The 26041-nt window shown below is 55.1% G+C and overlaps 1 protein-coding gene and 1 pseudogene across 4 annotated transcripts in view; one reads left to right on the top strand and one right to left on the bottom strand.

Moving 5' to 3' along the window:
* The window catches only part of SGSM2 (small G protein signaling modulator 2), a 33342-nt gene extending 11493 nt beyond the window's left edge, over window positions 1-21849 (top strand). Inside the window, exons 3-24 of one of the 4 annotated variants that reach the window (XM_074320898.1) lie at window positions 4242-4404; window positions 4687-4848; window positions 5125-5192; window positions 5290-5435; window positions 5792-5926; window positions 6453-6577; window positions 6982-7049; window positions 7269-7429; window positions 7580-7706; window positions 9309-9443; window positions 12932-13085; window positions 13902-13966; window positions 14058-14203; window positions 14722-14850; window positions 15076-15258; window positions 16994-17380; window positions 17633-17709; window positions 18205-18287; window positions 18489-18598; window positions 19292-19388; window positions 19892-20059; window positions 20262-21849. In XM_074320898.1, coding sequence (XP_074176999.1) covers window positions 4242-4404; window positions 4687-4848; window positions 5125-5192; window positions 5290-5435; window positions 5792-5926; window positions 6453-6577; window positions 6982-7049; window positions 7269-7429; window positions 7580-7706; window positions 9309-9443; window positions 12932-13085; window positions 13902-13966; window positions 14058-14203; window positions 14722-14850; window positions 15076-15258; window positions 16994-17380; window positions 17633-17709; window positions 18205-18287; window positions 18489-18598; window positions 19292-19388; window positions 19892-20059; window positions 20262-20350 — 2978 coding nt within the window. In that variant the 3' untranslated portion in view covers window positions 20351-21849. Of the gene's footprint in view, window positions 1-4241; window positions 4405-4686; window positions 4849-5124; window positions 5193-5289; window positions 5436-5791; window positions 5927-6452; window positions 6578-6981; window positions 7050-7268; window positions 7430-7579; window positions 7707-9308; window positions 9444-12931; window positions 13086-13901; window positions 13967-14057; window positions 14204-14721; window positions 14851-15075; window positions 15259-16993; window positions 17381-17632; window positions 17758-18204; window positions 18288-18488; window positions 18599-19291; window positions 19389-19891; window positions 20060-20261 lie in introns of all 4 variants that reach the window. The other 3 variants (XM_074320897.1, XM_074320899.1, XM_074320900.1) reach the window with 3 other exon arrangements.
* Window positions 21850-24227: 2378 nt separating this feature from the next.
* On the bottom strand, window positions 24228-25606 carry LOC109460244 (heterogeneous nuclear ribonucleoprotein A1; annotated as a pseudogene).
* Between the last annotated feature and the right edge of the window lie 435 nt (window positions 25607-26041).

Below are 26041 nucleotides of genomic sequence, written 5' to 3'. Positions count from 1 at the left end.
ATTATTATAATCATTATTTTGAATTGGTAATACGTTTACTTGGTTCAAACATCAAAGCTATACAAAAGGTATATGGTGCAAAGTCTCACTCCTCTCCCTGCCCCCATTCGCCCACTTCTCTTCCACGTACCTGCTGGTTCCCACACAGGCCGCCGCTCCCACTTTCGTTTCTTGTGCATGCTTCCAAAGTTTTTTATACTAATAAGAAAAAACAGCCCGTATTCCTTGGTTACCCAGTTTTTGTAATCAGGGTGTCGTTCGGTCTTACATACGGCTCCGCATCTGGCTCCTGCCATGATTTGCTCCCGCGTAGCTGCCTCATTCTTGTTCCGAGTTGCATAGCGTGCGGATGTGCCACGTTGACTTAACCCGCTCTGCGATGAACATGTGTGTGGTTTCCAGCCTTTTGTTCTTAGAACTAAGTGACCTTGCCGTCACATCTGTAGACGAGACTCTCAGATGAAAGGTTACTGGGTCAGAGGTTACTTGCAATGCTGAGGGACGGCGCCGCATGGCCTCCGTAGGGGTGCTACTGGCAGCCTTCCGTCCCGCATGGTGTGAGAAGATTGAGTAACTTCCCAAGTCCCTTCTATCTCTACCAGTGTCTCCTCCATTCTAAATCGGACTCCTTGGAATGGTTAAGTTGGTGTGTAAGGGGTTTGTGGGAGGGGGCCCTAACGGAATCCATTAGCGCTTTGTGGTCTCCACCCATTTAGCATTTATTAAACCCTCTGACTTAATAGATTTTCGGGGCACATCAGAGGCTGGCGAGGAGAATCACAGGTTTAGTCTGGGCCTGTAGTTCCCAGCCTTTTCCTGGGAAGATGGTGCCAGCCCTTTTGAGGGAGGGGAGGGGAGATGCCCACAGCAAGTTCCACTCCTGCCCAGAGTTGCAGCTCTGTGAGCCTTCCTGTCAGTGGGATGTGAAGACGGATGGGCTCATCTGTCACCGTAATTCCAAAGGCCACCAGGAGGCCAGGGTGGGGAGTTAGGGGATCATGCTTGAGTCGTGTCTCTGTTTCTCTGTTTTGACTCATTCATTCAAACCTTTCCACCCCAAACAATGACCAGAAACAATGTTGATTGTTTATTAGTTAGTATGCATTTTTCAGAAATGAGCTGAATGATGTCAGGGCTGTCTCACCCCTGTCCACAGGGGCTGGAGGTGGTGCCTGCATGCCCTGAGACAGGAGGTCCTGAAACCCATACGTCTAGGTGATCAGGGCCAAGACCGCTCATTTAGGAGGAAGATGGGTTCAGCTGCTTTCTGGGGCAGGAAGAGGAGTAAGACTCGAGTGTGCTCCTGCTTGGTGCTCTGGGCCTTCAGTCAGGAGGAGAGCAGCGCGGGCCCCTGCGTGGACTTCTCCTTGGGGAGCAGGGACAGGAGGAGAGGTGGACATTGTTCCTGGTGGCTCTGGAACTGCAGCTCTGATATTGGAGGAGGAGAGAGAGTTTTTATATTCGCATCTCTGAGTTTTGACTGATGGGAATGTCTATGTTTCTGCTCAACCCCAAAATCTCAGAGCAAGGATTCTTAAAGTTTTGGGGGTCAAGTACTCCTTTTGGAAGCTAAAAGCCATGGATCCTCTATCCAGAAAAAAAGCGCTCACCTTAAGTATGCTGGAGCACATCAGCAATTTTGCACATGATTTCAGGGGGTTCTTAGAGCCCCCGAAGCCCATCCACAAGCCCTCTTAGAATAGTAGGTCTCACTTATTATTAGTGTTGTTGTTATTATTACTATTTTGCCTACATGCTGCATACAGTAATATTTTTCATAGCCTGCGGGGACAGCGCTGTAGGAATGGGGAAGGACAGGGGTGATTTGAACAATCACTGGCCAAGGACCCGTGGACCTGGGGTAGCCATACCTGGCACAGAGGGTTGTTTACTTTGCTTGAAAAGCAGAGAGGTGAGAGCAGTTTCTCCTTCCCCAGACATTGCCCGGGCACCTTCCCTGGGTTTCACAGAAGGCAGTTAGGAGCCCTAGGATGAGCAACGGGGACTGGGCATGACATTTGGGCTTCTGCAATATTCCCTGCCTATAGTCATCACTAAGGAATGCCTCAGCTCAGCCTGGAGAACCCTGCTGCCCGGGCTCCGAGGCTGCCTCGGAAGGTGGGTGAGGCCAGGCGGGATGGGAGTGCCGCTGCCTGCTGTCCCCAGGCTTCCCGGCTGGCCGGCTGCAGTCACTTGCCTGGGAAGGTGGGAAGGCTAATGACTCATTATCCCAGCCATTAGTCACACCACTGAGGCATGTGATTCCCTGAAGAACTGGTGCCACCTGTTCAGTTGCTGCTTCTCTCCTGCTGTGGTTGGGGAGTGCAGCTCAAGGACCAAGAGCCTGGGACAAAAGGGTCACTCACCTGTCCATCCCAGGGCCACCCAAGACCTCCAGGGACCAAGGGGACTCGCCATGGAAAGGAGTATGTGCACATACTCCTTTTTAAGCAAAGACTCCCCCACAGGCCCCATACACACATCAAACATGTGGATACATCTGTCTGTATACACATGGGCACATAGATGTGTGAACACACGTGAAGGAAAGACTGTGTCTGGTAAAATAAATCCTGTGAGGCCGGAACAGGGAAGAGCTTTAACAGGAAGCACTCGGGAGAGGGAGGGGCCCTGCCTTGTTTCCCCTCCCCTGGGCTGCTCTTACCAAGGGGCCAGCCTCCAGGTCGGCCCCAGGGACTGTCCAACTTTTTGACATCAGTACAAGAGAGGGCCAAACAAAACTCTGTTATAGAACAGCAGTGACTACCTGTCAGTTACTAAGAATGAAGGTAAAAAACAGGTGAGAACCTCTGTTTTTCGTAATGACTTCCTAACTCCAGATTTCATATTCTAACACTAGTCACAATAAACGATGGGCCTCAATTCCCCTCTTTCTAAGAGAACAGCATCTTTACCCCCATCTGGGGCAGCCTATGATCCTGTCTCCAATGCGTCCTCTCTTCTCCCTGGCAGGGAGAGGTCTTGCAAAATCCCAGCCCCTACAAGTTAGTTGTAGAACAGGATCTGGACAAAAAGGTGAGGAATCCGGAGCCGACAGGGGTCAAGTGCCAGACCCTGTGTGAGGGATTTTGGGTACCCCATCTCATGGGACATTTCATACAAATCCTAAGAAGTATTCCATTTCACAGATGATAACACTGAGGCTCAGAGCGTTAGGTGACTTAAGTTCCCCAGAGATAGTTTTGAGTGGCTGCATCAAGCTTCAGACCCCCACCCCCACCTTCAATACAGCACTATTTTCAATCCATGTGAAAAGAGCACCTGTGAAGTGAAGGGAGTGCCTCCTCCCACCTGCACCCTCCTGCCCTCTGAACACACCTGGAGGAGGTGAAAGGGGCTCAGGGGGGCTCAGGCCAGGGTTTGGGGCCCTAGGTCCTAGTCCCAACTTTGCCACCATGTTTCTGTAATCAAATCCCTTCCCCTTTCTGGACTCTTCCTCCTCACTTATAAAACAGTCAGCTTGGCCTCAATAATCACCAAGCCCCTCCTCCCCCCACACATAACACCCTAATATTTTTAGAGTCTGCACATGGCCAGGGTAAGTCTCCACCAAGCCTTCTTTCTTTCCCGTGGGGTCTGTCTGCAGGAAGCAGGCTTGAGACGGAGAGCGCAAGCCTAGCCCCTAAAAATATGAATGAATGGAAGGAAGCCCTCCCTGCATAGGAAATAGAAATCTCTCACTCTCGACTGCTGGACTCATCAATAATTCAGGGGCCACTGTCAGGTCTCATCTCTGCAATGGCTACATCAATATTTCAGCTCCTTCTCCAGAGCCTTGTTCCTTAGCAACCACATCAGCCACGCACTCCAGGAGGGCTGCTGGGCTGTGTGCTGCCTGCACCCCCAGTCCTTCAGATGCTGTCCATGATTGCCCTTGAGGGCAGGGGGTGGAGCCACCCATGCCAACTGCAACTGGCAGCTTTGGTCGTCATAGCACCAGGGGCAATGCGGTGTACAGGCGGCATGTACACACCAGGTGAGGGAGAGGAACGGCATGGCATGGTATGTCCAAGCCCCCGCAGGTCCACCCCGGGCAGGGACAGACAGAGGGGGATTTCGGTGTATCTTCCTGTCCTGCCTTAGGCTGGCACCCCACCCCATAGTCCTAGCATGGGTCAGGCCTGCCCTTGGCCCTCTGTCCTCCCTAGGTATGGGGCAGAGGGGTGTTGTCTCTTCTCCCCCTTGCCCAGGCTCAGGTGCTGGTTCCCTTTGTGGCCCAGGTGTGGTGGAGGCTTGCCTCCTGCATCAGCTGAAGCGCCGTGCCGCTGGTTTCCTGCGCAGTGACAAGATGGCAGCCCTGTTCACCAAGGTGGGGAAGACGTGCCCAGTGGCTGGGGAGGTTTGCCACAAGGTACAGGAGCTGCAGCAACAAGTAGAGGGCAGGTGAGCCCTGGGCCAGCCCCACCCACCACCCCCTTCTGCTCTTTTCACTTGGCATTTGCTCCTTCCCAGGTTGGCTTCCTGGGCCCATTTCTTGCAGGGCCTCTCAGGACCTGCCTAAGGGTGGGCACAAGGCCTTTTTCCCCCACTTTAAGCCCCCCCCACCCCATCCCGGTCAGTCCTCCTGGGTTCTTGACTTGTGGCACCAAATTCCACTCCCAGTGCCCCCAGTCCGGGGCTTACCCCCAGCCCGTCACACTCCTAAAGCCCATCCACTCTTTGCAGGAAACCCTCAGCCGGCAACCAGGAGGCTCTGCGGAGACAGGGCTCTGCCAGTGGGAAGGCCCCAGGCCTCAGCCCACAGGCCTTGAAACACATATGGGTACGCACAGCACTTATTGAGAAGGTGCTGGATAGGGTCGTGCAGTACCTGGTAGAGAACTGCAGGTGAGTGCCCCTCCCTGGGACCCACCTCCTGCAGCCCCACCCCTCAGCATGCTTGGCTGTCCACAACACTCTGGAGGCATAACCCATCTCCCCATAGCACCCTGAAAGTATAGACCATATCAGGCACCCCACAAAGCTCAGTCCTTGTGGGTTATTTCTTCTTGGTGACTGACATGACTTTGGTCTTTGTGGGGACGTCCCTACTTGGTGAGCTTGACTGCCCTGGAATGAGTCTGGGAGCCCTAGCAGTCCCACTTCTGTCTCTCCCCCTGGCAGCAAGTACTACGAGAAGGAGGCGTTACTGGCAGACCCCGTGTTTGGCCCCATCTTGGCCTCTCTTCTAGGTGAGCATGAGAGCAGAGAGGCCTATGCTGGGCCAGGGGGGGCTGAGGGCAGGTGCTGAGGGGGCACCCTCTGAGCTGGCCGTCCCTGTCTCCACAGTGGGACCCTGTGCCTTGGAGTACACCAAGCTCAAGACAGCTGATCACTACTGGACTGACCCCTCTGCTGATGAGCTGGTCCAGAGGCACCGTATCCGGGGTCCCCCTAATCGCCAGGACTCCCCTGCAAAGCGCCCTGCCCTAGGAGTAGGTGTCCCTCTCCTCATCCCTGTGCTCATCCAGCTGGTGCCCACGGGCCATTAGGGAGGGGTAGCCAGCCTCCACGCTCCTTGCAGACACAGGCTGGGCCTTGGACATGCCCCAAGGTGGTGGCCACCTTCGAAAAGCCTTTTCCCACAATGGCACTTACATAAATGCCAGGAGCACCCCACTGGTCTGTGGCTAGAGAGCAGAGGGTGGCAGAGAGCAAACCAGGGGCAGCAAGGGCCCCCGGGGTCAGCTAGAGAGTCTGCATGGAAGGAAGCCACGGAAGGAAGCTGAGGGTTCTCAGCCTTCCAGATTGACTTCCCAGGGCTGGGGCTGAGCTGGGCTTTCCTGTGCAGATCCGGAAGCAGCACTCCAGTGGCAGCACATCAGGAGACAGGCTGGCGGCCTGTGCCCGGGAGTATGTGGAATCCCTGCACCAGAACTCGAGGACGCGGCTGCTCTATGGCAAAAACAATGTGCTGGTGCAGCCGGTAGGGAAGTCGAGTGCCCGTTCCGCATCTCCCTCCTCCAGGGACCCCAGGACCACAAGCTTCCAGCTACATTTGTCCCTTTCCTAAGGGGCTTGACCAGAGAAAAGGGGAGAAGGGCCCCACCCCCACTTCACTGTTTCATACTCCTCACGCCCAGCCTTCAGCTGGCAGGAGCCAGCAATGGCATCTGCTCTGGCTAGCTGAGAACCAGGTTATCCAAGGCTAGGAATGGCAGCCAGCAGGCAGGGTGAACTCCCAGCTTGGGTATGGCCCGCCCAGGACACACCTGGCATCCAGGAGGTTGACAGGGCAGAGCCAGTGGCACCTGGCCAGCCAGGAAGAGGAGATGCCCCCATCTGGGTGTGGTTCGTGTTTCCCCCTGCTTCCACCCAGCCCCCATTCCAGGACCTCCTGACTGGATTAGGTTGGCCGCCCCCACTCCCCCCTGGAGCTGGGTTTCCACAGGCCATCCCTGGAGCCGCTCAGCCCCTCATCATCTCTATTCTGGTGTGTCTGCTCCCGGTAGAAGGAGGACATGGAGGCTGTCCCTGGCTACCTCTCCCTGCACCAGTCTGCAGAGAACCTCACTCTGAAGTGGACACCCAACCAGCTCATGAATGGGACTCTGGGGGACTCCGAGCTGGAAAAGAGGTGGGGGCTTTGGGACTCACTCCCAGGAGCCAGGGAAGGAAGTGAGGGCTTGCCCCCAGGCAGGGGGGTGGAGAGACGCAGCCTGCTCCAGGAGGCAGGCCTCACCCCTCATTCGATGCCAAGAATTGCAGAGCTGCTGCCTGGAGAGATTGCCAAGCTCTCTAAGATTCAGCCAGGCCTGGGCACGGAGAGGTTTGCCTGAGCCAAGCTCTAGGCAGCTGAGACTGCCAGGCTGTGTGCCCTGAGGGCAGCACGGGGCCCCGAGGGACTTGGCTGGCTGAGGTCACTTCTTGGCTATGGTCATCCGGTCTTCAGGGTAGTTTCACAGGTGTTGGGGCCACGAGATGAGAAAGACAGGATGGCTGGTCTTGGGACACAATGACACCAATCTGGTTTCTTTTCAGCGTTTACTGGGACTATGCCCTGGTGGTGCCCTTCAGTCAGATCGTCTGCATCCACTGCCACCAGCAAAGTGAGCCTCCCTGGCCCTGGGCACAGGGGTGAGGGGAGAGACTGCTGCCTCCCAGCCATGCACTGGGCATGGCGCGTCCGATGTCTGGTCCTCCTTTCATCAGCCCCACACTCCAGCCCCCCTGTCCTACCCGGCCTGGGGGCCTGGCCGACGGGGCAGCAGTGATGGCTGGGAGGTCTCAGGGAGATCCAGCCTCTCTCACCCATGGTCATCCCCCAGAGAACGGTGGCACACTCGTGCTGGTGAGCCAGGATGGCATCCAGAGGCCACCGCTGCACTTCCCGCAGGGAGGACACCTGCTGTCCTTTCTGTCCTGCCTGGAGAACGGGCTTCTGCCTCGAGGACAGCTAGAGCCCCCGCTCTGGACCCAGCAGGGGAAGGTACCTCAGGGCTTGGATGGCTCTGGGTGGAGGGATGTGTGAGGTGGGTTCTCTGCCCACCTGCCTTCCTTCCCCACATGGAGTTCTTAGGAGCAGCCACGGGTGGGACTCTGCCCTGGAAAGGCTGACCACCCACCTCTCCCTCCCTAGGGGAAGGTGTTCCCCAAGCTACGGAAACGCAGCAGCATGCGGTCTGCGGACGTGGAGGAGGTGGGCGCAGGGCGGGCCACAGACTACGTGTTCCGGATCATTTACCCCGGCCACAGGCACGAGCACAGTGAGTGCCCCACACTTCTCCCATGGAGGACAGGAAGATGCTGAGGGCGGTGGGGGGGCACTTCACCACCCAGGGGACAGCAGGCAAAGCCAGCTAACCAGGCCAGTTAAGAGCAGTGGTTCAGTACTTAGCCTCTCGCTGGACCTTTTCCCTGCAAACCATCCCCCTGAGAAGTTACCTCTCTTCTGCCTGCTGTTTGCCCCCTACCTCGTCACCCCAAGACTCTTGGCTTAACAGATTCAGGCGTCTCTGCAAAATATTCTCTTAGTCATGCTTTCATGCCCTGCCCCAGGAGGAAAAAATGTGGCAAGACTAGAAATAGAAGGTGGAGAGCTCTCCATTTCTCCTCGGCCCGCTGCCTGACGTCCACAGGTGCAGGCAGCCTGGGTGCAGGATCGGTGTTTCTTTTTGGATGGCACAAATTGTTCACTGACTCTGCTAGAGCCAGAACCCTCCTCAAACCAGCTACTGATGAGAGGAGCTGTAACTGGAGTAGGGGCTGCATCTGAAGAGGATGAGACTTCCAGCTGGTGAGGGGCTGACAGGTGGCCTGGCCCTCGTGGGTCCAGCCCCTCCTAGGTGGGCCCAAGGGAGCCTGTCTATAGGAATCTACCAACACCAGAGTTCCCTTAGCAATCAGAGTGCTCTGCTCCCCACGGGTTTCTCTGGGCGACACTTGCTGATCTGAGGGAGAAGGGCAGGGAATTTGCCAGCCCAGAGCATTTATTGCCAGACAGACCACCTGCTCCCTAAATTTCCTAACCTATGCCAATAAATCGTCAACAAGTTGTCTCTGTGTTAGCAGACATATTACCCAGACTGCAAACACATAGCCACAGTCCCAGTAGTCCCAGCAGGCTCAGCGGGCACAAGATGTGGGGATCCTGCTTCCCTCCCTGAGGTGCCTGACTAGGAGACACACCTTCTGCCAGAACGTTTGCAAACCTGGATGTAGTCTCGGGATGTTGCTCGGCTTCGATTATTTAGTCTGCACTTGCTGTCTTCAATCCTTGGCATTTCCCATTTCTGGTCACTTTACTTCAAGGACTACTTCCCCGGAGGGCAAGCCAGGGCACCAAGGAGCTGAAACCCAGTGAGGTGACTCAGCCTCCTAGAGAGCAACTCTGAGAAACCCTGGGAGGAGGAGGTTGGATTTATAGTCTGAAGAGGGGAATTTGGGGTCATCTTCAAGATTTGGCCCAGCCTGACCATGACGCAAGCTGGAGTAGGATCCGACCCCACCCGCCAGCAGTTGTGCCCAGGCCTGGGGGCTCCTGAGCTGCCGGCATGTCCCAGCTGGTTCCCGCCTTTCACTACCCTGGCTCCCCCCATCAGTTCTCTCTTTCTGTTCTTCCTAGAGAGGGCCTCCTCCAATGAGTGGAGCTCTGTAGCTGCCGCCGTTCCCCGCCCCCCCCAACTTTCTTCCCTACTCTCCCCAGGAAATCATCAAAAGACTCTCAGGTCCCCCTTCCCCTCTTCCGTGCCCTGCAGGCTCCAGGTGACCCAGACTCCACTCTGCTCCCCATGAGGACGGAGTCGGGTCCCTCCCGCCCGGGCCTAGGGTCCTCACACTCCGCCTCTCTCGCCGTTCTCTTTGAGCAGTCACTATTAACTACCACCACCTAGCGGCCAGCCGGGCGGCCTCGGTGGACGATGATGAGGAAGAGGAGGATAAACTCCATGCGATGCTGTCAATGATCTGCTCGCGGAACCTCACAGCTCCCAATCCGATGAAAGGTTTTTATCCCTCCCCCCCACTGACCCTCACCCCCCCGCCCCCCCTGGGCCCCCCTGCCACCCATCGCAGGGGCTCGCATGGCAGTGTTGGCATTCCGGGACTTGCACCCAGGGTGGTTTTCATTTGGGCAACCCCAAGAGTGTTGCTTTCTTTCTCCCCTGCTGGCTGGGCAGACCAGCTTCTGGGCCATGTTCCTCTGACTCCAGGCTCAGTGGAAACAGGATGGTAGAACCAGGCCCCTCCTGGGCAGGGCTAGGGGCTGGACAGCTTATGTAGACAGCACTCACCTGTGGTCAGGTGAGAGGTTGAGGCCACCATGGAAGGAGACCCAGGGCTCCGTTTACCCAGCAGACCTGGGTGCTCCAGCAGGCACTGCCTGGCCCTTGAAATTTCTAGCGTGAAATCTAGAAATATGTGCCAGGGATATGTCAGGTGCGATCCGCCCTCATGGGCTTCAGAGCACATGGTAGCAGAGGTCCCTTCATTGTAAACACAGGACAGTGCCCATAGCCACTCTGTCCATTACCCGTCTTAGCACAGAGCTAGGCTGGTGGAGGGGGAGTCCCACTCTGGAGAGCGATTAGCCAGGGGACCTGGGGGGCGAGGCTGGGGTGCTCAGAGGAAGGGGTGAGGGCCGGCTTTCTCAGCGTTTAGGGGAACTTCCCCATCCCCATTCAATCACATGCCACAGAATCAATTTCTTCTCCCCTTTCTTTACCCTACAGAGGGTGTCTAAGAATATGGGACAGTCCCATTATGCTTCCACAAAGTTCTGCCAAAGAGCCCAGTTCCTTAGCCCAGTCACCAAGCCAGTAACGAGTCTCCCCATCCCTGGGCAACCAAGTCTGTGGCCTAGAACACACACCTGGCACACCCTCAGCACATCCCTGCCAGCTGCCGCCACAGAACCCACCACATACCTGCCTTCGTGTCCACCCGCCCTCCCAGCCATTCCAGTAGGAGCTACAGGCCAGCCCGGGTAGGAACGCAGGGGGGCCTCACTTCTGAGGTTCATTGGCTGCACACAGCCTGCCACCTGGTTCCTAGCGAGCCTGGGCTTGGGGCTGATGCTTATTTACAGGTTAACTGACTAAGCAGTGTGGAAAGGCTGAGTAAGGAGGCCAGGGCTGACTGTTCTAACCCCACTCCAGGGTAGTCAGGCTGGAGGCCGGGCAGCGGGCTGAGTCCCAGAAGAGCCCCTGTCTTGACAGACTTGGTGATAGGAAGCACATCCCTGACGAGTCTTCATGCTGAGGCCTCCAGGGTCAGAGAAACCTCCCGGCCTACCAGGTCCGGAGACCCAGGGCTTATCTGGGCATCTTCTTGGGGGAACTCGGGGGCCAGACCCACCCAGTGTGCCTGTACGCAGTCCCTGGGATTCCACTTCTTGGTAAAGGGGAGGAGCCATGAGGCAGAATCGGCAGGTGGTTGCGGAGATGGGATGGCAGCTTCCCCCTCCACTCCAGTCCATAATGACAACACTGCTAGCCATTGCTTTTCAGGCCTGCAACATGCTTGACTTGTGCATGTGACTCAAGTGGCGGGTGTCCAGACTCTCCTTGCCCTCCCCTCCCTCTCTTCCTGCTTCCTCCCCACAGAGCAGAGATGCTGTTCACTCTAATTCTGCTCCAGGCCAGGCACCTTTCACTCGGAATCTTAGGGGCTGTGGGGTTCAAGCACCCTGATTGTTTTGCTTCAGACTTTCCTCAAGCCCAGAGGAGAGAGAGTCAAAGCTGGCCCAGCAGAGCCCCCATCCAGCCTGCTGCCCCTTGCCCAGTCACTCCAGAGCTCCAGCTGTCTGCACTGGGTTAATTCAGAAATGCAGTGTTCAATGCTGGCTGGTTCAGCTCCTTCCTGGAGAATTAAGGTGAAGAGCATTGACCCAGGAGACCTGCCTTGGCTGAGCCCTGCTTTCTGGGCATGAGCTCGTGTCCCTTTGTGCCCACCTTTTGCCCTCTGCACCTGTTGCCCCCCCCCAAAGCCCCCAACCACCCCACCCCACCCCCGCCTGCTGCCTGCTGCCTGCCTGGCTGGGCTTGCTCCTGCCCTGGCTCCTCCCATGACTGGCATTCTGCCTGCTGCAGGGCCATGAGCTGGGCTCACCTGCCCCATCCCACCTGCATTTGTCCCCCCTTCTTCTTCCCAGTCTTGGGCATGGCTTGCAATCCCTTACTCCCAGAGCCGCAGCCCCTCCATACCAAGAATGTTCCCTTAATTTGCCTCCTGGTGGAGCTGAAGGGCCAGATCTCTAAAAAAATCCCAGCCGTGGGCCTGGGAAGACAGCCCCAGGGCCGAGACATGGCAGCTCCTGAGGGGACTGGAGGGGGCTCAGCTCAGCCCTTCCCCCCCAAGGCACACCCAGTGGGAGTCTGGCTCCCACAGAAACCAGGCCTAGGTCTGCTCCAGACTCAGCAGGCCAGGGCTCAAGCCACCATTCGCAGAAAGAAATACTGATTGAAAGAAGTCTTCATCACACACATATAGCGCTCTCTTTCCCTGTTCTTCACTCTTCTCTGCTCTTTCCCTCCTCCTGGCATCATCTCCTAGTCCTTTCACTTCCTGCCCTCACTTTGCTTCATCTTTGTGGCTCACTGGACCTGCCAGAGTCCCCTATGAGCACTGCCTTGCCCCACTTGGGCCCTAGAAGCTCTCAGGAGTCTTGAGTTCTGATTCAGACCATCTGGGCTGGCTGAGAAGGCTCCATCTGCTGGTGGTGTAGACGTGTCCAAGGAGCTGTCTTCTGAGGCAGCACCTGGGGACATTCTTCTGGATGGTGGAACTGTGTGCACAGCCACCACCCACATCCCTGCGGTGGCCTGGCAGCCCTGGGAATGCCCTTCCCACCAGCTCACCTGTCTGTTTGTAAGAGGCCACTGTGCTGAGTGATGCCAGTCTAGGCAAGGATGGAGAACTCAGGAAGGGCCCACAGGAGCTGGCAGCAGGGTCACCTGGCCTGGGCAGGGAGCGGTGGCAGGAACCACTGGCCATCAGGTCTAGAACCCTCAGTGGTCTTCAGGAGCTTTGATCAGGGGAGACTCCTCGCATAGGAAGGGTTGAAGTTTGCGGCATTCCAAGTCCAGGCTCCTTCCCTGCATCTCAGCATTTACCCAGGAGGATCAGGCCGAAACCTCGAAGGCCAAGCTAGCTGGTGGCATTATAGGGAGCTCAGGCTTTTGTTGTTCCTTCTGTTTCTTTCTCCTTCCTCCAGAAAAGCAAGTGTTTATTCTATTGCTAATAGCAAGATAGAGAGAAAAGGCACATTTAACCATGACTTAGTCAAAGTATTTTAGTGCGAGGCTGGGAAGTGTCAGGCACCGCCCCCTCCACCGTTGTCATCTCTGGGCTCTGAACCAGGCAGGCACCACCACTGTGGTTCACAAACGGGTGACTTCTTGCTGCAGCTCTGGGTACAGAGGTGGGCACACTGCAGGCTGCCTGGGGGAGAAAGCCTGCCAGGCCCTGACCACAGCCCCCTTCCTGCCCTCAGATACTGGAGACATGATTGAGATGCAGGGCTTCGGGCCCAGCCTGCCAGCCTGGCACCTGGAGCCCCTGTGCAGCCAGGGCACCTCCTGCCTCTCCTGCTCCACCAGCAGCTCCCCATATGCAGCTCCCAGCCACTGCAGCTGTGTCCCTGACCGGTGAGTGAGCAGGGTCCAGGAAATCAGCTCCCTGTGAGGGTGTCTGTCCTTCCGTGTGCATGTGTCAGTCTGCCGTGTGTCACTCGCCTGACAGAGTGGCCTCAAGTTGGACAGACCTGGGTTCAAATTTCACTTCTACTACCCATGTGACTTTGGCAAGTTACTGAGTCTCTATAGGCCTCTACATTCCTGAGTCTCAGTTTCCTCATCTGTAAAATGGGGATCATAACACCTGCTTCCTAAGATTCTTGTGAGGACTGAATGAAGTATATAACCCATGTGAGTACCCAGAACTATGCAGTAGGTGCTCAATACTTGTGAGCTCCCCTTCCTAGTGTGGACATAGATTTCCTGTCGGGCTTTATGTCTGGGAACACACAACAGGTATCTGGGCATCTGCCATGTGCTTGGAACAGCGTGGGAATGGTGTTTGTGTAAGGATCATGTCCCAGCACTTGATGCTTTTACCACTGCTCGCTTTTACCTATTACTTCATTTGTTACCTGTTAACTCCTGATGACCCTGAGATGGTTCTCTCCATTTTTCACTCAAGGAAGCCAAACTTCGCTAACGTGAAGTTACTTGCCCAAGGTTCCCTGGGTGGTTGGAGGTCAGGCTGGGTCCCTAGCAACTCTACCCAGGGTGGCTGACAGCAACGGGGAGCCCAGTGACGTGCTGCCAGGCTGTGAATCCTGTTCCCTGCACCACCCTGAGTGCCGTAGCTGCCCCCCAAACTCCACACCCCCCAGAATGACCCTCCTCATTCTCCTCCCACCCGAGGAGCCCATAGCCCTCTGAGTCAGGTCGATTCCACAGGTTGCCCCTCCGGCTACTGTGTGAAAGCATGAGGAGGCAGATCGTGTCCCGGGCCTTCTACGGCTGTGAGTGTGGGGTGAGGTGGGGCCATGGGGGGTGGTGAGGGCAGGGGAGGCACTGTGGTCATGGCCTCCTGGCGCCCCGTCCTCCCCCCAGGGCTGGCGTACTGCCGCCACCTGTCCACGGTGCGGACCCACCTGTCAGCACTGGTGCATCACAACATCATCCCGCCCGCCCAGCCCCCAGGAGCCTCCGGGGGCCTCACCAAGGACGTGTGGAGCAAGTATCAGAAGGACAAAAAGGTATACACTCTGGGGTGCCGGGGCCAGGGGCGGGGCCAGAGGCCGGGGCGGGGGGGCAGCAGTGCATGCAGAGTAGTCTGCTCTGGGACCAGCTTCCACGGACCAAATGGGCATTCAGGTAAAACTCAGTAGGTGGTGGGATTGACAGGCCAGGACTGAGGTCCTTGGAATGGCCCAGGTCCTGGTAGAATCTCATGGCTGGGGCTGTGGGTTTCCATGGGAAGCGAACTAGATGGGGAGTCTGTTCTGCTTGCACATTACTCCGCAATATTGGGCAAATCTCTGCATCTTTCTGGGCTCTCTTTCTGCCTTGGAAGGAGGGGGGTGTTGAAGTAGATCTCATCCAGCTCTGACCTGGGGCGGGGAGGATGTGACCGACCCCACAGCAGGGTTTGGTGGGGCTTCAGCAGAGTGACTGAATCACTGTCCCCAGCCCCAGCTCCTCATGGGCTGGGGCCACCCAATGGGGCCACAGTGACTGTAGGGGCTGCACAGTCTTCACTGCCTGGGTCCCTCAGAACTACAAGGAGCTGGAGCTGCTGAGGCAAGTTTACTACGGAGGCGTGGAGCATGAGATCCGCAAGGACGTCTGGCCCTTTCTGCTCGGCCACTACAAGTTTGGCATGAGCAAGAAGGAGATGGAGCAAGTAAGGGGAGCCCTTTCCTATGGGGACAGGGAGATGGGGAGCCAGGCCAACAGGCCCCAGGGAGGGCCCTTCCCAGCCAGAAAGAAACATGGCAGAGGAACATGGTAGCCAAACGGCACCCCTGTCCTCACCCCTCTGCCCAAGCCCAGTCTCCAGCTGTCCCAGCCCCTACAGAGGAGGGCTTGGTGCACCCCTCCCCATGGTCACGGTGTGGTCTGAGTACAGGTGGATGCCGTGGTGGCAGCGAGGTACCAGCAGGTGTTGACGGAGTGGAAGGCCTGCGAGTTGGTGGTGAGGCAGCGGGAGCGGGAGGCTCACCCCACCACACTTACCAACTTCTCCTCGGGCAGCAGCATCGACAGCCACGTACAGCGCCTCATCCACCGGGATTCCACCATCAGCAATGACGTGAGCCAGACGGGCCCTGGGGGGGGGGCCGGGGGCCACCCGAGTGTCACACGCAGGACCCTGAGCATCAGCCCGACCCCTAGTACTCACTGGCGGTGGAGCCCTGGGAGGACGGCTTAATGTGTCTGTATCTTGTTTTCTTCCACTGAAAAATGGGACAACTGTCCCCTTTACGGCCCACTTCTCGGTTTTGCAGGAATACAGCGAGATAGCACACTGTGTTCTGTTTTAACGGACTAGGAGGGCGAGATGAATTTCTGGGCATTTAGGGAAGCCCTCCCTCCTGCAGAGAGAGCTGAAGGCCAGGAAGAGGCAGCCCTGGGTTCTCGTCCCAGGTCCCTGCTAATGAGATGAGTGACTTGTCTTCCCCGCTCTGAGCCTCAGTGCCCCCTCGCCGCTCTACTACCCTTGATGGTAGAGGCTTCACTGAGCTGTTGGCCAGAGACCAGCAGAGAACTTAGAGTGGTCCCATCGGTCTCTACTGGCAGGGTCTCCACCATGGTCCTCATCGTCTTACAGAAGCGACTGTGCAAAGCCCGTTCAGAGCCTGCCTACTTCTGGTGGCATTACCCCTGCCTGTCTGGGAACAAGTCCCAGGCTGTGGCCGCTGGGCCCAACCAGAAGTGATAAGAAGTCTCAGTTTTAAGGACACTCTTTTTCTAACTTTCATGTTTTTTTCTTTAAAAGTGCCTCTTTAGATAATGTGTATTCTCTTTACTAAATTCTTACTCACATTGACAAAAAACTCAAGCTGGAGCAAGACTTAAAGGGATATAACTACCAGGCACACTCTCCTTCCATGAACATATTCGTCCCTATTCTCTTTCTCTCTGGCTTGGGTTTTGCAAAATCCTGTGTCTAGACCGGTGCCCCAGCCGCTTAGCTTACGGGCAGCAGTAGCCTTCCTTGCTGGCACAGTTCTGAGGCTCTGGATTGCCTGCATCCCAGCCTTACCAGATACTGTAACCCAGCACCACTTCGTTCATGCTTCTTTTAGCATCCCTTTACCTACGTAGTCCAAATAGAAAAACAAAACAGTGTGTGTGTCTCTCTTCTTTTCCCTGTGACTTGTCCATGGTGGTAGACTGTTTCCAATCAGCAGAATGTGTTTCCTTTTACTTACTTTTCCTCAGCTCGTCTGAAGCTAATATAACTGGTTAGGTACTTGCTAGAGAAGTCTCCTGCCTTACCTTGTTCTGCTGAACATTCAGTACTGACAATAAGGAAGAACTTGTTTTTCCGACGGCCTCCAGCCTGCTGTCCTCCAGGCTGTCCCAGCAGCTACACCAGGACACTAAGGACGCTCTTCTGACCTGAGGCCGCCTCAGGACTTCAGCTATTTGTACAGTGACACAGCTCACACTGGCCATCGAGGGACAGTGACTGTCCAGGCCTCCAGTTCCCCTTCTTCCCTGTAGCAGCCACAGGAAGCCTGGAGTGCTTCACACTTTTCCTCCTGCCCCAGGGAGAAGCCGGAGGCAGGGACTGGATAGGGCTGAAGATGGTATTTTGGTGTTTGCTCAGAGCCTGATTTCTCTGCACGTGGTTGCCTGGGTCAGAAGGGGAGGCTCGGTGCTCAGGGGAGGCAGTGTTGGAGGCCATGTGGTGGGAGTAGGGGGTGTGAAGAGAATTCTCTCCGTCCCTCTCATCCTGACCCCAGGAAAGAGACAGTGGCGAGCTGAGGGAAGGTGCTGGAATGCAGGTGTGAGCCCCAGCATCTGTTCACCCCCACTAGGTGTTTATCTCGGTGGATGACCTGGAGCCCCCAAAGCCTCCGGGCCCTGAAGATTCCAGACCCAAGCCTGAGCAGGAACCCGGAGCAGAGCCTCCGGGCACCGCCATGGTGGAACAGCAGCAGTCGGTGGAGTTTGACTCTCCAGACTCGGGACTGCCTTCCTCTCGCAATTACTCCATGGCGTCGGGCATCCAGTCGAGCATAGATGAAGGGCCGAGCATGGGCTTCGAGGAGGAGGATGGCGTTGGGGAGGAAAGCTCTGACAGGCCGGTACCTGCAGTCCACGCTTTCTCCGAACCCCAAGATCCCAGCCAGGAGAAGGCCCCGCAGGCCAGCGAGCTGGAGGCAGGGGAGGAGCTTGCGGCTGTGTGCGCTGCTGCCTACACAGTATGTGGACGTTACCCAGACATTGTTCTCAGCTGGCCCCAGAGCCTTCCTGCCATCCCCAGGCCTGGGGGCAGGCTGGCGGGTGGAAGGTGGGGGTGCCCTGACTGTCATGGAGGGGCCCTGGGCCTGTCTCTCTGCATCCTCAGAAGATTCAGTTCACTGAGGCCCTTGGCTCCTTATCTTTGCTGCGTTGCTTTATGTGGGCGTCACCTGTGGCCTCAGCTCACCCCGGAGGGCTCTCCACTCTTTCAGATAGAACTCCTGGACACTGTGGCCTTAAACCTGCACCGCATCGACAAAGATGTACAGCGATGTGACCGCAACTACTGGTACTTCTCACCCCCCAACCTCGAGAGGCTCAGAGACATCATGTGCAGGTGCCGTGACAGGGCAGGGCGCAGGGCGGGAGGCAGGGACCCTGCTCTGAAAGGCTAGGCCCACGGGCACCCTGCTCCCCCCCTCGCACCCGGATCACGCTTGGCTCTCTCTGTCTGGAACACTTCTCCCCTGCAGTGCCCCCTGCCCCATCCCTCTTCATTCTTAGAGGCCTTTCAGATCTCAGCTTCAGCCATCCTTCTGGAAGCCTTATCTGGGTTCCCTCACCCCAGGGCTGCCCCTGCCCCAGCATTGTCTCTTCCCCAGAGAACCCGAGTGTCTTGAGGACAGAGCCTGTGGGTTGTTTACCATTGAACTCCCAATGCTTTAGGGTTACCAGAAGGCTGACTTCTGGGTAGCAGGCTATTCCAGGGGCCGTCTCCCCAGGGATCCCTGAGGGGCGGGGAGGGCGGCACACATCCACAGTGACTCTGTCTCTGGCATTTCAGCTACGTGTGGGAGCACCTGGATGTGGGCTATGTGCAGGGCATGTGTGACCTACTGGCACCTCTCCTGGTCGTCCTTGACAATGGTGAGGAATGGGGCTGGGGAGGGGTAGGTGTCCCCACAGTGGTATCAGGGTTGAACTGACGTAAGCTGGGAAAAAGGAAAAGAAGACCATTAGGTCTAGAAGGGTGGGATGTGAAGGCACCTCTGTCCTCTGGGCCACAGGACACCCCCTGTGAAGTGCTGGGGTCTCCTACCCTGTGGCCTCACTCCCGTCTCCCCTCAGATCAGCTGGCCTACAGCTGTTTCAGCCACCTCATGAAGAGGATGAGCCAGAACTTCCCCAATGGGGGCGCCATGGACACCCACTTTGCTAACATGCGCTCCCTCATCCAGGTGAGGTCTGTAGCTGTCCAGGGGCACGTGACCAGGCACCATTGGGCTTGTCCATCATCCACAGGGAGGCCAGGGAGCATTCCCAAATTGTCCTTTATGAATAAGCTTAATTTCTTTCATTTTAAAAACACATTGTTTTCTTTTTCCAATTACAGTTGACATATTAGTTTCAGGTGTACAGCATAGTGGTCAGACCCTTCCGTGACTTATGAGGTGATCCCCCAGAAGTCTAGCACCACCTGGCTTGTATACTGTTATCTGCTGTACCTTACACTGCATGACTGCCCATTAGGACTTCTTATTCCCTTCACCTTCTTCACCCAGCCCCCTAACCTCCATCCCATCTAGCAGCCATCACTTTGTTCTCTGTATCTATGAGTTTGTTTCTGAAAAACATGTTGTTTTCAATATTATAAATTGAGGAGGCACATCAGTAGGTGAATGCCCGTGCTCATGAAAGTTCTGGTGAGCTGTGCCCTCTAGGATGCAGTCAAACACCCAGAAAATGGTGTAACTCCAAAAAGAGTACAACCCAGAGAGACAGCAGGTAGGGCAGCAGAATGCAGCCTCCAGGAGATGGGAGAGGGCTAGAGCGCAGCTGCCAGGCGTGAGACGCAGCACGGCCGGGGAGCTGGGGGCGGCCAGGAGAGGCAGCCTGGGTTCAGTGCGGCTCCCTTTCTCCACTCACACAAGATCCTGGACTCAGAGCTGTTCGAACTGATGCATCAGAATGGAGACTACACCCACTTCTACTTCTGTTACCGCTGGTTCCTACTGGATTTTAAGAGAGGTGAGTGATGGATTGGATGGTGCGCCTGGGAGCAGGGGCACTGGGAGATCCCTCGTCCCCAGAGTCTGGTTCTCAACCCTAATTGCACTTGGAACCACTTGGGGAGCTTTTTAGAAACAATAGTGCCTTGAGCCCCACCGGTGTGGCTGCCTGGGCGTGGAGATTTTAAAGGCTCCTTGGGTGCATCCAAAGTGCAGCCAGGGTGGAAAAATCACCCTCAGGCAGTGGTTTTCGTAACTGTTTTCAAACCAAATCTCCTGAGCACGAAGGTCTGTAAAAGCAGAGCCATTCTAGCTGGAGAGAATGTGGTGTGGGGTCTGCAGGAGCCTCGTGTGCAGGGGTTACCAGGAAGGACAGGGCCTTGCCCAGGGGCACGGAACTGGGCTGTGTATAGTAGGGAGACCCCAGGACTTTGGCCCTGGGGCCAAAGCTCTCCCTCCATATGTGGCGCTATTGGGGACCCACGGGTGGCCAGGCTCAGCCTTGGCCCTCGCTGTCCCCAGAGCTGCTGTATGAGGACGTGTTTGCTGTGTGGGAGGTGATCTGGGCCGCCCGGCACATCTCGTCGGAGCACTTCGTGCTGTTCATCGCCCTGGCCCTGGTGGAGGCCTACCGTGACATCGTCCGCGACAACAACATGGACTTCACCGACGTCATCAAGTTCTTCAACGGTAGGAGCTGCGCCTGGCAGGGATGCAGGGGCCTCCACTTCTGTCCTGGGGAGGGTGGGAGGGGCTCAGACATACCGGGTCCCTTCCTTTAAGCGGGTGTCAGGAGTCCAGCAGGTAGCAACAGAGCAGGGTGGGCGACCCGGGCTCCTCTAAGGCCACTGCCCTCGCTCCAGCACCCCCACAGTTCTCCCTGTCCCCCCAGAACGGGCTGAGTGTCACGATGCCCAGGAGATCCTGCGGATTGCCCGGGACCTCGTCCACAAGGTGCAGATGCTCATTGAGAACAAGTGAGGGCTGTGGCCAGGAGGCAGCAGCCAGCCAGAGCCTGGGCTCCCGGTCCCTGGGCCCCTGCAGGGAGAGGGGCGGGGGTGGTGAGGCAGAGACGGCCCCAACCTCCAGCCCCCCCCTCCCTGCCCCACTGTTCCTAACAAAGTGCTTGTGAGCCTGGGATCCGACTCTGGGCAGTGCTGGCGAGTCAGGGGCCAGGGTGCCCTCAGGTCAGGGCCGGGATGGGAAGCGTCGGCCTCAGGGAGCAGCTGCCTTGGGGAACACCGACTCTGCTCCCCTCTCCAAAACCTGAGAATAGCCCACTGCCACGTGCAGCCTCAGCCTGAACTCCCCACAGCCTCTCCTGAGGCCTGCAGAAGTTACCAGGCTGTAGTTGCCTGGGTCCCGTCCGGCAAGGGTCATGTGGGACAGGGGACCTCTGTGCTCTGTTTCTTCTGAGAGTCCCTTTGCAGGCCCTGTGAATGTGGGCACACCAACCCCACAGCTGCCAGGTGGGGTATGTGTCCTGGTCACAGGAAACCTGGGCCGCTTCTGGGCCCTCCTCTGAGACTGTGGGTGGTCAGAAGTTGGGCCCTGGGTGGAGGAGCCCATCTCAGCAGCACGCCACTGCCTTTGGCCACCTGAGGAGACCCCCCGCAGTCCCCCAGCCCATGCAGTACACCCACGTGTATCTGGAGTCTCACTCTTGCCACCCTGCTCTTGCTTTATGCATTAGATGCATCCCTGAAAACTGCATAAATGATGCTTTGACAGCCAGAGGATCTGGAATGTGGTGGGAGCACTTCCTCTGAAGAGGAATCCCGGGTTGATTCCTTAGGGAGGCAGTGTTGTCACAGCCTTGTCAAAGGTGGCCCTGGAGCTTGGGGACAGCCCATCGCCCATCCCAGGCATCTGCTAACTACCTGAGGCAGGGCGGTTATGCCTGGATCTCCCTTGTTTGTCCCTGGTGAGAAGCAAGTTTTCCACATGCTTCTGAGGGTGTCAAGAGGCCTAGGGACCTAGAAACCCCCTTGTTAGAACCTCACTCATGTGGGGTGCGAGGAAGGGCTCAGCTCCTGATCCCAGGCCAAGGCACGCTGCTTGCTTCGTCCTCCCTGTCCCCACCGTCCAACACGTGTGGGCGAGGCCTTGCTCTGGGGCCAGGAGGCCGGCTACTCTGCCACAGGGGCTGGGGCCTGCCCAGCAGTCACTAAGGTCTGGAGACTTCCTGCGTTTGAGAAACACGAAAAAGGGCCCAGCAGCCCTTCTGCATCCAGCACAGCCTTCCCAGGCCGCCCCGCCCCCAACCTCGGGCACTGCACGACCTGTTTGGGGGCCAGCCCACCCCACTGCCCACCCTTGTTGTCCATGAGTCCTTGGCCTCCACAAGCACCGTGGCCATTGTGTGCCTGCCTTAGTGACTGTTTTTTTGTTTTTTTTTGAGGAGCAGAGTGTGTATGTTTTTTGGCTCAGAAACTATACTCTTCAGTGTAACAGACCAATAAACACAGCATTTGGCAATGCTTGAGGCTCTGGGGGCTGTTTGTGGGCTGGCACTGGACAGCGAGTGACTGTGTGTTGGGGAATTCTGTAAGCTCCACAACTGAACTGGAAGAGGGTCCACCCCACAAGGCAAAGATGGCAAAAAGAGAAGCAAAGTTTCCAGGAGAGAGGGACTTCGGCGATGGGCTGGTCGGGGTGCGGGGTGATAGCCAGGCCCCAGGTACTCAGAGAGGGCCCTTTGGGGGGTCCTCATCCGAGAGCCAGCAGTCCCATCTCAGATTGACCAATGGCCTCTGCAGCCTCTGGATTAGTGTATGTCCCTGTCCCACTGCTGCCCCAGCCTGCCTGCCCTCCTGAACAGCTACCGTATTTCCCGGAAAATAAGACCGCGTCTTGTATTAATTTTTGCTCCAAAAGACGCATTAGGGTTTATTTTCAGGGGATGTCTTATTTTTTCATGTACAACAATCTACATTTATTCAAATACAGTCATGTCATCTTTTGGAATATCGTCATAGCTCTCAAAACCCTGAATTCCAGCTTGAATTTCTTGCGACTCCATTTCCTGTAGAACCATTGGCCCCAATATCTTATGTCCAGCAATAGAGCTCTCCTTAAATGAGCACGTCTTGTCCATGTAGTGCATTGGCAACACAGCTGTCAGTGATTTTATCCCATGAATTCTTCACCCAAGTCACGACCTCTTGCAGGTGAGGCTTCACAAAGTTTCCACACTGATTTCTCTCCATCTATTTTCAATGTAGTCATTGATTTCCATGCGCAAATGGTCCTTGAATGGCTTGTTTATTGCAATATCAAGAGTCTGCAGATAGGCAGTCATTCCTGCAGGAATCATTATTTGATCTACTCTTCTCTCTGCAAGGAAGTTCTTCATGTCTTTAGCGCGGTGAGTTCTGGCTGAATCCCAGACTAGCAGACCTCTTTGGCCACCTCACAAAACAAGTGGGAGCATTAAATCGACCCACTTCCTTATAACTGTTTGTGTGCACCAGGCTTTTTCGGTTTCAAGAACATAAATGCCTGAAACATATTCAACCTTATCTTTCTAGCCCTTAGTGATGATTAGAGGTGGGGCTTTCTTTCTATCCAGAGGAATTGCCAAAATACAGGTAACACATGCACGCCAGTAACCAGTGGAGGGAATGTAGATTGACGAGGCACCCCTCTGATCAACTGTCGTTTGAGATCCTTGGTCCATAAACACTGCAGTTTCATCCACAGCAATCATGTGAGAGAGTTGGTATTTAGAAAAGTCAGGACTTGAATGCAAGTGCACGTTTAATAACTTCAATATCTTCCAGCTTGAACAGTGTTGTCCATTTTCTTAGAGACAGTTCATATCACTGAAGGAAGCCATCCAGCCAGTATCGTGATGCTTTGAATTCTTCTGGGGATATTTCTGTGGTGCCATTGTGAGGGCAAATGCTTGAATATCAACCCTGCGCACAACCAAAGTCTTTGCTCTCCTGTCAGCAATCCATTCACAGGTGATGTCTTCCAGCTCAGGAAATAATGGTTGCCGACCTGATCCACACTTGCGCTTCTTAGCATTTCCTTCGTCCACCTGTTGACTGAGCTTATTGTGCTCTGCTCGCCATTTTCGGACCATTCAGAGATCCAACTTCTTCTCTTTGCAGAAAGCCATAGAGTCTTGCCCCGAGAGTCCTCCACGATTCCTTACTTGTATTCGACAGAATAGCTCTTTCTTTTTGCACTCATCTTGTCTGGGGGTCAAAATATTATTCCCTTTAAATCTACCATTAAATCAAGTGTTAATTGAAGACTTATGAGACGAGTGGCAACAAAAGTGATGACAGTTAAGAATGACGGTCCACACAAAAGCGATGAAAAACTGCAGGCACCAAAATTCAGAACATGGTTCTTTATTTCACACGAGTGCATTAAGTACGTCCGTTACAACACACGGCGTATTGAATTATGAAGATTCACATTAGACGCAACCACGTCCATTCGTTATCAAGTGTGCACGTTATTCGTGCGTTGTGTCTGTACTCTGATTGGTCATTTGGCAATAAGTCTCGAGTTCATCTGTTTACATAGGCGTTTACCTCTCGTCCAAAGGTGCCCACTTGGGTATTTATAAATAATTATAATTTATATTATCATTTAAGTATTAATGTCAATAATATTATTTATATTTAATTATGTATTATTATTTTTTTAAACACATATTTATTCAGCGTCATGATCAGACTATTACATTTAGCAATCAACAGAATGGGTGCAAAAAAAAAATCTACATTAAAACCCTTTGTTGGAATGCTTTACATTTTCCACAGAACAGAAACTAAAATCACCTGTTATACAATTAGTCACAAATACAGTCCTCGAGTTTTTTGCCCATATACATGAGTATTGTCTAAAACGTGTCTTCTTTGTAGCAGCGAGGCCCTGCCACCACTGTGCTTGGCTGAGTTCACAAATCTGTTGTAACCTGTAGCTTCCCTGTCACTTCTCTGGCTCTCCTCTCCTGCTAAGCTTTGTGTCCTGGCAGGAATTAAAACCTTCTGCCACTGCCATAGCTACTGCTGCTGCTGCTGGAACCACCATAGCCACCTTGGTTTCGTGGTTTGGCCAAGTATTGACCTCCACCACCATAGGGGCCAGAGCTTCTGCCTCCAAAGTTCCCTCCTTTCATGGGTCCAAAATTTGAAGATTGATTGTTGTAATTGCCAAAATCGTTGTAGCTTCCACCACCTCCAAAGTTGCTTCCACTACCACCGCCAAAGCCGCCTCCGTCTCCTCCGTCGTTTTAACTGTCATAGCTGCCACTCCCGCCACAGCCACTGCCCTGGTTTCCATAACCCTTCCACCACTTCCATAGCCTCTGCTTCCTCCAGAGGAACCAGGGCCGCCTCCTCCATAACCACCATCATTACCAAATCCATTATTGCCGTCCCCACTGCCACCTATCCTCCTCCACCACGACGGCCTCCAAAGCCACCTCGACCACTGAAGTTTCCTCCACGACCACAGTTGTCATTCCCACCAAAGCCACCTCCTCAACCACCACCGAAGTTTCCAGAACCACTTCGACCTCTTTGACTGGATGAAGCACTAGCCATGTCTTGCTTAGATAGGGCTTTCCTTACGTCACAGTTGTGGCCATTCACAGCATGGTATTTCTGAATGACAATCTTGTCTACAGAGTCACGGTCATCAAAGGTTACAAAAGCAAAGCCTCTCTGTTTGCCACTGCCTCGGTCAGTCATGATTTCCATCACTTCAATTTTCCCACACTGTTCAAAATAATCTCTTAGGTGATGTCCTTCAGTGTCTCCTTTAATACCACCGACAAAAATCTTTTCCACAGTTAAGTGGGCACCAGGTCTTTGAGAATCTTCTCTTGAGCAGCCCTCTTTGGTTCCACACCTCTTCCCTCCATGTTGTGTGGCCTTGCCTTCATGGCTGCACCCACCTCCTCCACAGTGGCATAGGTGACAAGCCCAAAGCCTCTGGGCGCTTAGTGTTTGGGTCTCTCACACAGTCTGAGCGTTCCCCACTGCTCAAAATGGCTCCTCAGACTCTCATCGGTTGTTTCAAAGCTCAAACCTCCGCGGAAGAGCTTCCGCAGCTGTTCAGGCTCTTTGGGAGACGCTGACTTACACATGACGACCGCGAAAGGGGAGACTTTAACGATGCTTCCTCGGCGGCGTCCACCCACAGAAAAGTAGTAGTATTATTTTATAATTCAATACGTCCGTCATGTGTTGCAATGGACGTACCAAATGCATCTGTCTGGCTGACAATCTTAACTGGGGCTTATTTTTGGGGTAGGGCTTATATTCCGAGCATCCTAAAAAATCATGCTAGGGCTTATTTTCCGGTTAGGTCTTATTTTCAGGGAAATACGGTAGTGATGAGCTAGAGCTTGACTGAGAATCTATCTGCAGGAGCCTCCTGGCCCCTCCAGCTAGTGGGAAAAGACCTTGCCCCTCTAGTCTTGGCTTTTGTCCACTGAGTGCTGTCTTTGAGATGCTTCAGACTGGGGCACGGGGGGGAATGTCAGGAGAGGTCAAAGCCGCTCGGGCATGGAAAGGGCCCGACTATAATAGCAGGTTCTCATCTGTCTTCCCCCACCTCACAGGGCCTCTGCCCTCATTTTTCATGGTCTCCGGTAGAGGGCTCCTGTCATCAGCATATAGTCTCGTCTAGAGGACACTGGCTTTC

This window comes from Rhinolophus sinicus, linkage group LG15 (genome assembly GCF_036562045.2).
Source record: "Rhinolophus sinicus isolate RSC01 linkage group LG15, ASM3656204v1, whole genome shotgun sequence".
NCBI lineage: Eukaryota > Metazoa > Chordata > Mammalia > Chiroptera > Rhinolophidae > Rhinolophus > Rhinolophus sinicus.
This window is presented reverse-complemented; position numbering and strand designations above follow the sequence as displayed.